We start from the raw sequence: 11,769 nt of genomic DNA, 5'->3' as shown, positions 1-11,769 counted from the left end.
CACGGTTTCAGACCAAAATATGTGGTCTTCGTGGGGTGGAAGCACAGCACCCAGAGTACAGCTAACAGGGGCCTACAAGAGGTCTCTGTCACAGCTCATGGAGCCTGGTGTTGGTGCTCACTGAAGCAGGGAGAAGAAATGGGAAGTAGTTGTGGGGTGTGCAGGGATATGCAGGATGTGCAGGATGCACACTCAGGGATGTGCAGACCCCCAAGGCCTAGGGAAAGGGTCCCCATCTGGAGCCATGCCCTCTCTCTGCACCACTTTTCCATGTCCTCAGCGAACCTGTCGCCACACTGGTGTGGAAGGAGATAGAGTGACTATGGGGGTCATTAGAAAAGCCAGTAAAATAACTCTCTCAGTGTTATGAACTACAGCTGGTGCCTACTTCAGGACCTCACTGCCCGTATGGAGCGCCTTTGCTCTGAGCAAAGGATGTACCACACGTCAGTGGCTGTTGAGGGACAGGAAAGTCCCGTAGATGAGCACTGTTGATGGTGGCTGGGCAAATGGCTGAATCCTCCAGTTTCAGGTAGACCCAAAGAAGCACCAGTGTGTTTCTGAAGGTATAGTGAAAGCAGATCTTGTCAGAGAGCTGCCCAGTCCCTCCTGGAGCCTCCCAGCTCCTAGACAGCAGAGACACAGCTCAAGCCCCCCTTGCTTTCCCTGCTTTGTTAGTGCTTCTTGTCAACTCCAGGTTTCACAAAAGGTGAAGAGAAAGCGAAAGGCACAATCCCTGAGTACTATGCAAGTGAGTGCAAATAGCATGAGGCTGGCTGCCACTACCCTACCAAATGAGCTGCGGGCAAGGAGAGGGCTCTTACTGCAGGACTTCAGCTCCCCAAGGCCTGCCCCAGCAGCATCTGAAAGGGAAATGTTCTCCGTTTGAGTCCCAGAGCTGCCGCGGCTTTCCAGAACCAGTGGCTCTAGGAAGGCATGGCAGAAGCTGCTGCTTCTTTGACCTGCTCCCCTGTGCTTTATCTCCAAGGAGATACTATTAAAGGTAAATAGCTGAGAAGTTATCTGTAGTTTACAGTGCACAGCAAGAATGCATCACAAAGCTGTTTCCGTCTTCTGCAACATTTTAGGCAAAATGATAAGGAAAGGCAGCAAAGCTTTCTGGAAATTCCAAGTCTATGTTTGAACTACCAGAGTCCTAAGAGTTTAAAAATAATAAAATAATAATTACAGAGCATTCTAGAAATTCTGAGCTTAAGTCTAAGACAACCTACTGGTGCTTTACAGAAAATTAAGATCAAGTTCATTTCTACAGAATGCACTCAGTTTTATACAGTTTTACCTGGGAATGTGCCCTAATTCATTGCTTCATTTGCCCATCTCAGACTCAGCCTACTCCTATGCTGGAAAAGAACACACATCTGCACACTGACTACACACACCCTGTTCCCTGCTCATGAAAGTTCCCTTATGAAAGTATAGCCAGTTTCCTCAACCTGTAGATATGGCAAGCCTAGGGACACACCCTGGAACAGAACTATTGCTCAGTGTAGTGGTAGCTATAAAGATTTGAAAGACCTAAAAATGTAAAACCAGAAAAGAAGTACTCATAGAAAAGAAGTACTCACAGCAGTTTTCAAGTCTTGTCCATGTAGTTCATGGGGGAAAAGCAGTATGATTATCTCTAAAGGGAGACTTGCCTGTATAATCACTAAGCCAAGATTCAAATACAAAATTCTGGGTGTGACTACCATCTTCTTTCTTTCTGGAGGGAAGGGGATATTTTAAAAGAGGAAAAAAACCCACCCTCATTTGGTTGAATAACTTCTTTAAGTTTAAATTTAAACTGTTCAGCGAACTGTTGGGGTTTTTTTTTCTGTATTTTTCACAAAGTTTCACTTTGCAGTAAACAAGAAAGTCTGAGAAGGTAAAAGCTTCATGAAACCTTAGGGTTCAACAGAAAAAAAACCAACATCGATCACAAAACATTTAGCTATATTCGGCAGCTGATAGCTCAGCACTGGAAGACTTCCTAATTTCTTCTATGAGGAGCCGCGATCCTACAGCCAGGTTTGGTAATCAGGAAACTATGACACATTTCTGAAATGTTTCTGAAAATACACACCTTAGGAAGCAGGATGACAGAAGTTGTAAGTCTGCCAGTGAAAAAGGGATGTTGTCTCCATCATCAACCATATCTTTTGTACTTCTAGAAGGTAACAGAGTCACAGGGCTCCATAGGCAAAGCTTTGAACCACCTGAGATGTAAAAGCAAACAGTCTCCTGCCTTCTTCCAATCCCTGGATCAGATCCTTCATTCTAGCACTGAAGCTTTAGATGCAGACTTTTGTCAGCCCTGGTAATCTCTGTCTCGGCCAAGTCAGATTTTCATTTTACCACCTGAGGAATAAAGCGTTCTTCAGGGATTACCTGTATGAGACAGAGAACAGAGCAATACGGAGCTGCCAAGAATTGTGTAACATGTCAAGACCGGGCCCTTGTCATCAAGTGATGGTGTGCAACAGATTTTTTTGACTATTCTGTGCATTCCTTCTGGGCCCATTTGTTGAAAGACACAACATTTCCCTACACTTTAAAAACCAGCCCTCCTCAGCAGGGTGGGACAGCACTGCACAGCAATTATCTTTTTGCTCTAAATTATGTAAAATTATCTCCAAGATATTTGCCCTATGTTTGCATGCCCTTCACAAACACTACAAAATAATAATCTGACAAAATGGGTGTGCCAGGGCCAGAAACGTGTCTCTCAGATCCAGCGGCACTACCTGTGACTGCTAGGCCTTGATATTAACATAGTTAATTTACTGTAACATAGTTCTTAACTGTAGTACATCACCATTAATGCATCTGTTAAAAGTTTCAGAGCCATCAGGTTTGAAACAGATTACTTCCAATCACTGACAGAAACCTCCTTAGAGGCCAGTCCTAGGATTTAGGCCAGAACTGTAATTAAAAGTAATAGGAGTTATATATTTTTTTTTCTTTTTTTTTTTTTTTAACAGTTTGGGTTGGAAGGGACCTTTAAAGGTCATCTAGTCCAATCGCCACTGCAATGAGCAGGGACATCTTCAACTAGATCACGTTGCTCAGAGCCCCGTCCAACCTGACCTTGAACTGAGTCTTGAATGAGGCTCCATCTCTGTCAGACTCTGTCTTGTTCTACTCTGTCAGAATCTCTGTCAACGTGCATAGGGACATCCCTTAGACAGGTCTGCGGGGTTATGTGACAAGAGGCTGGCAGTGGGGGGCTGCAGGGCAGCCTCTGTGAGAGGCTGGAGCTGCATTGTGCTGGACACAGCTAGTTCCAGCCAGTTCCAATGGACCCACCACAGGACATGGCTTAGCCCCCCAGGAAAAATGGTGGCGCCTCAAAGAAAATATCCTTAAGAAAGGGCAAAACATACTGAGCAGAGAAAGGAGGAGGGGAAAAACAAGAGAGTGGGAAACAGAGGGAACACCAAGGTCAAAGAAGGATGAGGAGGAGGTGGTCCATGACACACCAGCAGATATCCACACCACAGCCTGTGCAGGGACCTACTGCTGGAACAGAGGAAAACTGTGAGGAGAGGAGCTGTTATGGACTGACCATAAACCTCCCATTCCACATCCCCCGGCATTGCTGGTGAGGAGGAGTCAGGAGTGAAGGAGTGAATCTGAGCTTGGGAAAAGGGGCAGGAAAAGTGCTATTGTAATGTTTGTCTTTTTTGTTTCTCACTACACAAATCTACTTTAATTGGTAATAAATTAGTTTTTTCCAAGTCAAGCCTGTTTCACTTGTGACAGTGACTGGTAAGCAATTTCCCCATTTTTATCTCAACCTATAAGCTTTCTTATCCTCCCTCTGAGGAGGAACAGTAGTGAGCAGCTAGGTGGGTGTTTGGCTCTTTGCCAAGGCTAACGCACCACAGTATGTGTAAAATAGAGAACATAAAATGAAATAAAATGCTGTATCATATGAGAGAAAAAATAAATTATAAGTTACCATGTCTTTAAGCTTCACTAGGGTGTTTGTGAACACCAGCATTCTTTAATGAGAAACAACCTGTATCCACAAGTTTGCATGGTGGTCATCATGACATTAATTTGATGTGCTCAGTGTTCAGTTTATCCTGTTTATGAGGGCCATTATACACATGAGTTTTAATTGACTGAAGCAGTATGATAATGACAAAAAAAGTATTTTTCACATTTGCAGGAAATGAGGAATATGCTTTCTGAAATAAAATTGTTAGCTGAAGTTAGCACAACAGATTTGAAAGCAACAAAGTAATAATCCACAACATTATTCTAGTTATTCTCTCAGCATTTATTTGAAATATCAATACTTTCCATGATATAGTTTATATATTAAGCAGTAGGGATTTGTCTTCATTTCACATCATCCAGTACTGAAGTGGCACATTCAAAGCAGCACATTGAACCTCTGAAAGAGTCTGTACAATTTAGATAAATAGAACTCTGGATAACTAAACTAAATTACCAGAACTTTTGCAACTGTTACCAAAAGAATGCCAAGAAGCTAGGCACAGCACTGTACACACAAAGTGCAGGAAGGAGGAAGGAGGAACACAAGAGAACCAACTGAACATATGGGAAATGTTTTTGCATATACAGCCACATGTCTTTAATTGCTCAACACAAAAAGATAACAAGTTTCATTTAGTCCTCATTGAGGGCAGAATATGCACAAATGATGTTTGAAGAACACATGGTAGACAGAAGCAAATGAAGTGAGGGTCGTGTTTAGTTGGTTATTGTATTCCTCAGTGAATGAAGTTACAAAGGATATCTGGTGCTTAAGCAGCATGATTTTGTGCCAAGACTTGACAAAAACCACTTAAGAAATGCCAGTTTTATTCCCCATCTTGCCCTTTTACTGGCATTTTCGTGAGCATGCTCAAAGTTCCTGAAGGGCAAATTCAGGTGGTTTGTGGTCTAAGGTTTTTACTATAGGAATCCCCATTTTATGTTTTACAGTTTACCTCTGGATGGAAGTAGGCCTTTTAACAATAATGAAGAATATAAAAATGAGCAGAGAGCAGCAGGACACACAGTACAGTGGTTCACTTTCTGAGAAACCAGAGGGTCCACATTTACACCGTCTCTGTGAGAAGAGCAAGCCAGTCTGGTTGGAAGACACAATTCTGGTTAGTCAATGTTAGACCGGTGTGAACTGTATCATTAGGAAGGGAAAGATGGAATGGCAAGAACTTTTCCCTCTTTTTATAGAGAACTAAGACTCAAAAGTAATACAGTGGTGACAGGCATTATCTTCCCAATACCACCTTCACTTCCTGCTACTTCGCTATGAGTTACCTGCTTTGCTTGCCATCATCTTCCCAGCTTCATCTCAGTAATGGCTCTGGTTACCACCAGGCCAGCATGGCCAATAATAAACTAACCCACACTATGCTGGCTCAGAAGATACCACGCATCACCACCACGTAGTATGACAATAAGTAAACCAAAGATGCTCAGTGGGAATCGATGACTCTAACCACTGCAGTTTGCATTTGTAAGGTGTAAGAAGCAGCATTTTGAAAGCAGTGGTACTGACACAACTATCTGGGTCAGAGGTGGTCAATCAACCACCCTAATTGGGTAATGGAACTAGAATATCGACATAATTGATGGGGAAGAAACCTGACTGGCCATGAAGCATCCCCTCATACCAGTTTTCATCGATCTGGTTAGTGAGGGTAATGATATCACCCTCTTTAAATCCCAGCTCCCCTTCATTTTCTGGTTCAAAGTCATACAGAGCTCGGCAGCATGGCTGATCCATGTGACCACCTATGGAGAAGAAACACAAAGAAACAATGTGCTTAAAAACCTCAACAGTTACGGTATCCTTTTTACCACTGTACCTACTACAGATTTTGCTGTTTCTGGTATCACTCATATGCTGATGACAGTTCTTTGATAACAACTAAATTTGGACTGCTAAGCTCATTAGAAGACAGCTACCAGCTTTTGGCAGCGTTCAGTTTTCACATGTGACTGCTGCTAAATGTCTGAGAATCCTAAAAGAACCAAGCTACAGTCAAGCTCACACCTAAAAGGATGGCTACGATCATCTTGGAATCTAATTTTTACCTGTTTAGAAAACACAAAAAAATGAAGCAAAAGCCCTAATGGACTTCCAGATTTACTGGCATAGAGATGCTTTGTCTATTTACCTCAGGTAAGTAGTGTAAGGGTAGCTTAAAACAACAGTGAAGATGCAACTGTGTCTTTGTCCTTTATTTGGAAACTTCACTGGTACAGCTATACTGTATATCATTGTATGTGTTCCTAATCCTCTGAATTTTAATATGAAGTTTCCAAAAGCCTTTTCTCCCTATTCCCACAAAATACTTGATTGCAGGGCCACCAGGATAGATTCAATTGAAATTGAAAGCTTTCTAATGTTCATAAACATCTGACCATAAACCCTTCAGGATGGTTAATGGATATTATTATAAGTCGTAGTTAGATTAGATTTTCGTACTTTACATGAAATTAATAAATATTCCTCCCATCCCCTGTATTCCGCTCCCTTGCCCCCAAAGTCTCTATAGCTTCAAGCCTACCAAAAGCAAAATCATTACTGGTCAAAATATTTTGGATTTAGCAGCACTAAATTGTAAGGAACCTTATATCCTTACCTGACTTTCCATTGTAAAAGTTCATGTACTTCCAGTGGTCAGAATGAACCAACACATGCCACTCCACCATAATGGCACTTCTAAGAATACATATTTCACATTTTCATGTATACTGGCTTCAGGACGGACAAGTTTCACATGCAAACTTTCTGCATGTTCATTTCAACCACTCACTATAGCTAGAGCTATTTTAGGACAAAAATATTCCATTTCTATATACGTCAATAGAGCAAGTTTTTCAAACCAGATTTAATTTACTAAATTCTGTAGTGAAATCTTCTTTCATTTCTTTACATATCACTCACAGTGTATTTTGCTTTATTTGTCATGAAGACTATTTAGCTGGCATCAACAAGCCTTACAGACACGTGTTTGGTATCCTCATTGCTACCAGCTGAAATTTAGAAGACTTTGCAAATAAACTCTAATGACCATGGAAGACCAGGGCTTTGAATGAACCAACACAAACATATATTAAATAATTTCCAAAAAAGAAGGCACTTTTCTGAAACTGAGAAACACTTCAAGAGAAAGAACCCCTATTGAAGAAAATGCTAAATACTGCTCTTTGAAGAGGAAAACACAAATGCTGAAGAGACACAGGAACATCAGTCTGCACTACCTTAGCACAGACAAGTGTTCATGACACTACAAAAAAGAAGTAAAGAAGAAAATTACTGGTGGCATGAAGAGAGCTTTACTGTGCAAGACTCAAGCCACGCTCATGCATAAGGAATCTCCAGGGTCTGAACAGAGGACAGCCCTCACCATAACATGGGATAACAGACTATTACTGTGAGAAACAAATAACAAGGCTTTCTTAGTATATGCTGATATGAAATAAACACTTCTTTAAGATAATAATTATTCACAGTCATATAAATGCAATCTTGCTTGTGCTGGTCCCAGTTGGACAAAGAAAATAACTCAGATGGTTTTGTTTTTCTTTTTAGTGATTTTTACTTTCAGGCTCTTTGTGTTGTAATATCGGGTTTTAAAAAGTAGGATAAGGTTATGGATGTTTTTTGGGCATTCGGGGTTCTGCATTTTCATGGAAAACTTCCAGTTGTTCTTTCAGTTTTGTAAATGCCTGATTTGTAAAGATCTATATTTCAAGGTGAATTTAGTACAGCAGCATCTCTTTGAGCTTCTAGGACTAAGGAAATTTTTGACCCAAAGACATGTTTAAAGCCGTGGATGATCCATCCCTGTTCTCCTGCCTGGGGATGTGAACACTTTACAAAGAAACAACAGCTCTCTCCTATACTATCCTCATTCTCATTTTCCCTCACTATGGAAGAACTAATCTCTAGAAGCAAGCATGAAACTTCTGCATTGCAGCAAAACTTCAGACAGAGTTGGCTTTTCTTTTCACATTGCTACTGCCATTACCTGATGGTTTGGGTGTGGTGGCATGGGATATTCCTCCATTATGCTGAGTATTGTCACCTGTTGTGAAATCCAGGCTCATACGGGGTTTGGGCTGGTATTCTCTCCTGGGCTGAGATGATGCCTCTTTTATTCTGCCAAAACATGAAGTTAAATCTCAAGAGTTAGTTTCTTGTTAACAGATCAGCTGCACCAAATATCTTTATTTCCATGTCTGAAGCTCCCATCTACCAACCATCCAGACTAAAAGAGTTTTGCCATTTGGAGCATTTTTTGTTTACAACATTAGTTTAAATTACCAAAAACCACCTGACGTGACTATGCCCCAAGCTTGTTAATTTTTTTTTCCTCTAGGACCCTAGCATTTTGTCTGGCTTCCTTTTCTCTAACAATAACAAAGAGGAGCTAATGGAGAAAAACTTGTTACGTGATTAGCAATGCTTACACAAGGGCTGTACAAACGTCTCTGCCCTCATTTTTAGCATGATTTTTGCTTCTACCCCTGGCAAGCCTTCACTATTCAGTTGGTTGATGCCAACTCTTGTCATTTTGTGAGGAGACCGTGTGGGAATGTACAGTTGCAGACTTCGTTCATTTGTAATTTGGAATACTTGTTTCACAAAGGCACACAACTCCAGTTTTCCTGATTCTCAAAATAAAAATATTATGCATCATTCATTTCAACTTATTCTTCTAATTGAGAAATCTAGAATTTCTAGGAAAGGGTACATTTGCAGGTTCCAGGGTAAAATCCATGTAAGGGATGATGACAGACCCAGAGTATCTAATGCAGAACAACTGCCACATATATTTCTAATACTGCATATGGAAGAATACTTGAGTCAAGACCTCTATATTTAAAGGACAAGTTGGATTCTTTAACCTTCTCTAGATCTGCCCCAGACTTGCTGTTGGTAGCACATTTTGATTTATCTGTTGAAAAGACCTGCTTCTAACTTAACCAGTTGTGGTCCTGATAACAAGAGTTTCCTCGCATTCCAAAACATTATCAATATTAGTCAGTCTGCAGAGACTGCTTTTCTTCTTCATAGACAAAAAAAATAAGCATACTAAAACCACAAATTAATGTTGTCAAAATAAACTTAAATAAAAAGGCTTTGCTGTGTTTCACTCATTAACAGAAGTTAATTTTTCAAAACAGTAAAGTTTTGAAGAGAGAAATACTTAAACAAGTTCTATTACACTTAATACTTCTGTGAAACAAACAGTTTTTTACAGATTATGAACTAGAAGGTGACAGTTCTAGTGGCTTGCTAAAAATTACCCAAAAGCTCAGCATGAGCCATGTTTCTTAAGAAAAGAAACATCTCCAAGGAAACCATTCCTGCTTCCCAGCTGCTCTGTCGCGATACTCTGTCTTGAAAACTGCAGCCTCCTTTTGTCTGATGAAAAAGAAAGTTTAAAAGGAAAAGCCTTTGCTAACCTTCCAAATTTTATTCATTTTATTGCCAGTCTCCCAATGTCTGCCAAGTTTCTAAAGTCCCAGTTCCTGTAATCATGGTATTTTAAGGAAGTTTATGCCTTCTGTTAATGTGTAGAAGAAAAATGAAAATTCTTGCACTTGCAGTTCCTGAAGTTTTGAAGCTTAATTTAAAGGGCCCAGAAAGAATATAAGATTCAAGTGCATTTTTACATTTTTCATGTTTTTTGCAGTCTAACTCATATTTTTTAAAAATTCTTTGGGCAATATTTTAAATAGGACAGTCTTAGCAGTTAGAAGATGTTGTCCATGACAAACAACAGCACGAACAAGTTCTATCAGCACGAACAATCTATCTGAAAAACAGGCATTAGGTGCTGAAGACATCACTGACATTGAACAGTAACAAATTTGCTCAGCTTAAAAGTAAAGCATTATTTACTTTCTGGTCCATATGATCAAAAAAACAACCCCCAAAACCTCAGGGCCATGCATTCTTTGGCACCTGCATATCACCAGCAGGAAAAGACAAGCAGTTCAAATTGTAACATCTCTACATCCCTGCTTAATCCCTGGCACGAGCATATCACAGTGCTCTAATTTGTGTCCAGTGGTGTGGACAAAGCATGATTTAGCCAGCTGACTCTACAATTAGGGATGCGCAGTAAGTTTATGCAAAAGATTTACTTCAGCTAATCTATAATAGCAGTCTGATGCAAGGTTCTTGAAAAGCTAAAATCATTCAGATCTGAAACTTAAAGCAAAGATACCGACTGTTTAGCACAAGTTTCAAAAGGGCAAAGGAGTATCTGAATTGCTGCAGGGAGATAAATCTGCTGCAGAGAGAGGTATGTTCACTTCATGGACTAACTTAAGGACTACAGAACAACCCACCTGCTCGTGAGGATTTTTTAATGCTTCTGTAAAGTAAGTGAATTGCAGTACTCATTTGGAAGTGCTGAAAATCATTCTGTTAGCTGTTTAGACAGTACTGCAAAGTGCACCCAGAAACAGCCTGCTAGGCAGCCTACCTACCAAAACAAGTGCTGCTCCTAATTGCAAAGAAATTTTAAGACTTAGAACTGGATGAACACACTTACAGACACTATTACAGACATACTTACAGAGCACACACTTACAGACTGTGTGCTCTGAGAAAATAAACATTGGCAGACACAGTAGTAGCAGAAACTAGATCTACACTAATGACATCAGAAAACAGCAAAGAATCACACACGGTTAAAAAGCTGCCTTCACACACTAAGTGAACATTATCTGCTCTTGGGAATTACATCCAGCTGTTAGGAAGAGTCTTCCAGAACCATGTGGACAAAAGAAATCTTTGCTGTATGTTAAGTTTCCTTGAAGGAGGATGTGTGTATGGGAAGCTGATAAACTTTCACAAATATTATTTTCTTCCTTTCAAGGGGTACAATCTGTTTTGTGTTGATAGAAATAAAAATTCTGAACTAAAAATTCTAAAATTCTATTAAAAAGATATTGTATCAATTCTGAGATAGCATTCGCAGTTACAGAAATGGGGATGGAAGAGGTAAATTCAGTCAAGCCTTGTTGATAAAGTTAATCTTTATCCTTGTTATCAAGTTAATATGATAATAAAGCTGGAAAAAATGACTATTTAATAAGGTTGCAAATGGTGGGGGTCTCACTACCTGGCTCAGGAAGATCTTCCGGTAGATAAGAATGTAACAAGATACTCTTTTTCAATAGCAATCATTAACATCTTCTCTCAGAAAGACTACTTTGTGAATACTTGCAGGAATCCAGAGTTTTAAGTCCCACTGACTTCCAATATTTATAAACACTTGCTTTCAGTTACATGGCATTTAACAGCTTCACTGACCTAAGATGCTTTCCTGAACTCAGTCCTCATTCAGTCATACTCAGAAGTACATGCATCTTCAAAACATATAAATCTCAGCTTGCAATTGCCTAATTAAATGGCCTTTGTTTTCATAAACATACAATTACCAAGTTGCAAAAGGTAACAGCTTTGCATTCTACTCATAAGTTTTCTGTCTCTGTAAAACAAAAAAAGAATTCAACAAACTTACAAAAAGTGCATTACCTATCTTCCAGCTTAGAAGTAACTCGCTGTAGGATCTGTGTGGCCTGCTTGTGGTACTCCAGCTGGGCTTGTACAAGAGCAGAAAGCTGGCTTACTTGTTCAATCTGAGGATTGACATTAAAACAGCAGATTTTAGGGAAGTACTAACACCTCAGCAATAACAAGTAAAGACCACTGTCACACTGACACTGCAAAGGCAGTTTTACTTTCTCTCTAAAAACTTG

The 11,769-nt window shown here is 40.0% G+C and overlaps 1 protein-coding gene across 1 annotated transcript in view; it reads right to left on the bottom strand.

Moving 5' to 3' along the window:
- Window positions 1–4,380: 4,380 nt before the first annotated feature.
- SH3GL2 (SH3 domain containing GRB2 like 2, endophilin A1) overlaps window positions 4,381–11,769 on the bottom strand; it is a 98,023-nt gene continuing 90,634 nt past the window's right edge. Inside the window, exons 7-9 of the mRNA XM_068423036.1 lie at window positions 11,546–11,649; window positions 8,019–8,149; window positions 4,381–5,772 (exon numbers count right to left, since the gene is read on the bottom strand). Coding sequence (XP_068279137.1) covers window positions 5,573–5,772; window positions 8,019–8,149; window positions 11,546–11,649 — 435 coding nt within the window. The 3' untranslated portion in view covers window positions 4,381–5,572. The remainder of the gene's footprint in view (window positions 5,773–8,018; window positions 8,150–11,545; window positions 11,650–11,769) is intronic.

The sequence above is a fragment of the Nyctibius grandis genome, chromosome Z, assembly GCF_013368605.1.
Source record: "Nyctibius grandis isolate bNycGra1 chromosome Z, bNycGra1.pri, whole genome shotgun sequence".
Taxonomy (NCBI): domain Eukaryota; kingdom Metazoa; phylum Chordata; class Aves; order Nyctibiiformes; family Nyctibiidae; genus Nyctibius; species Nyctibius grandis.
The sequence above is the reverse complement of the archived record's forward strand: the minus strand, read 5'-3'. Positions and strand labels throughout refer to the sequence as shown.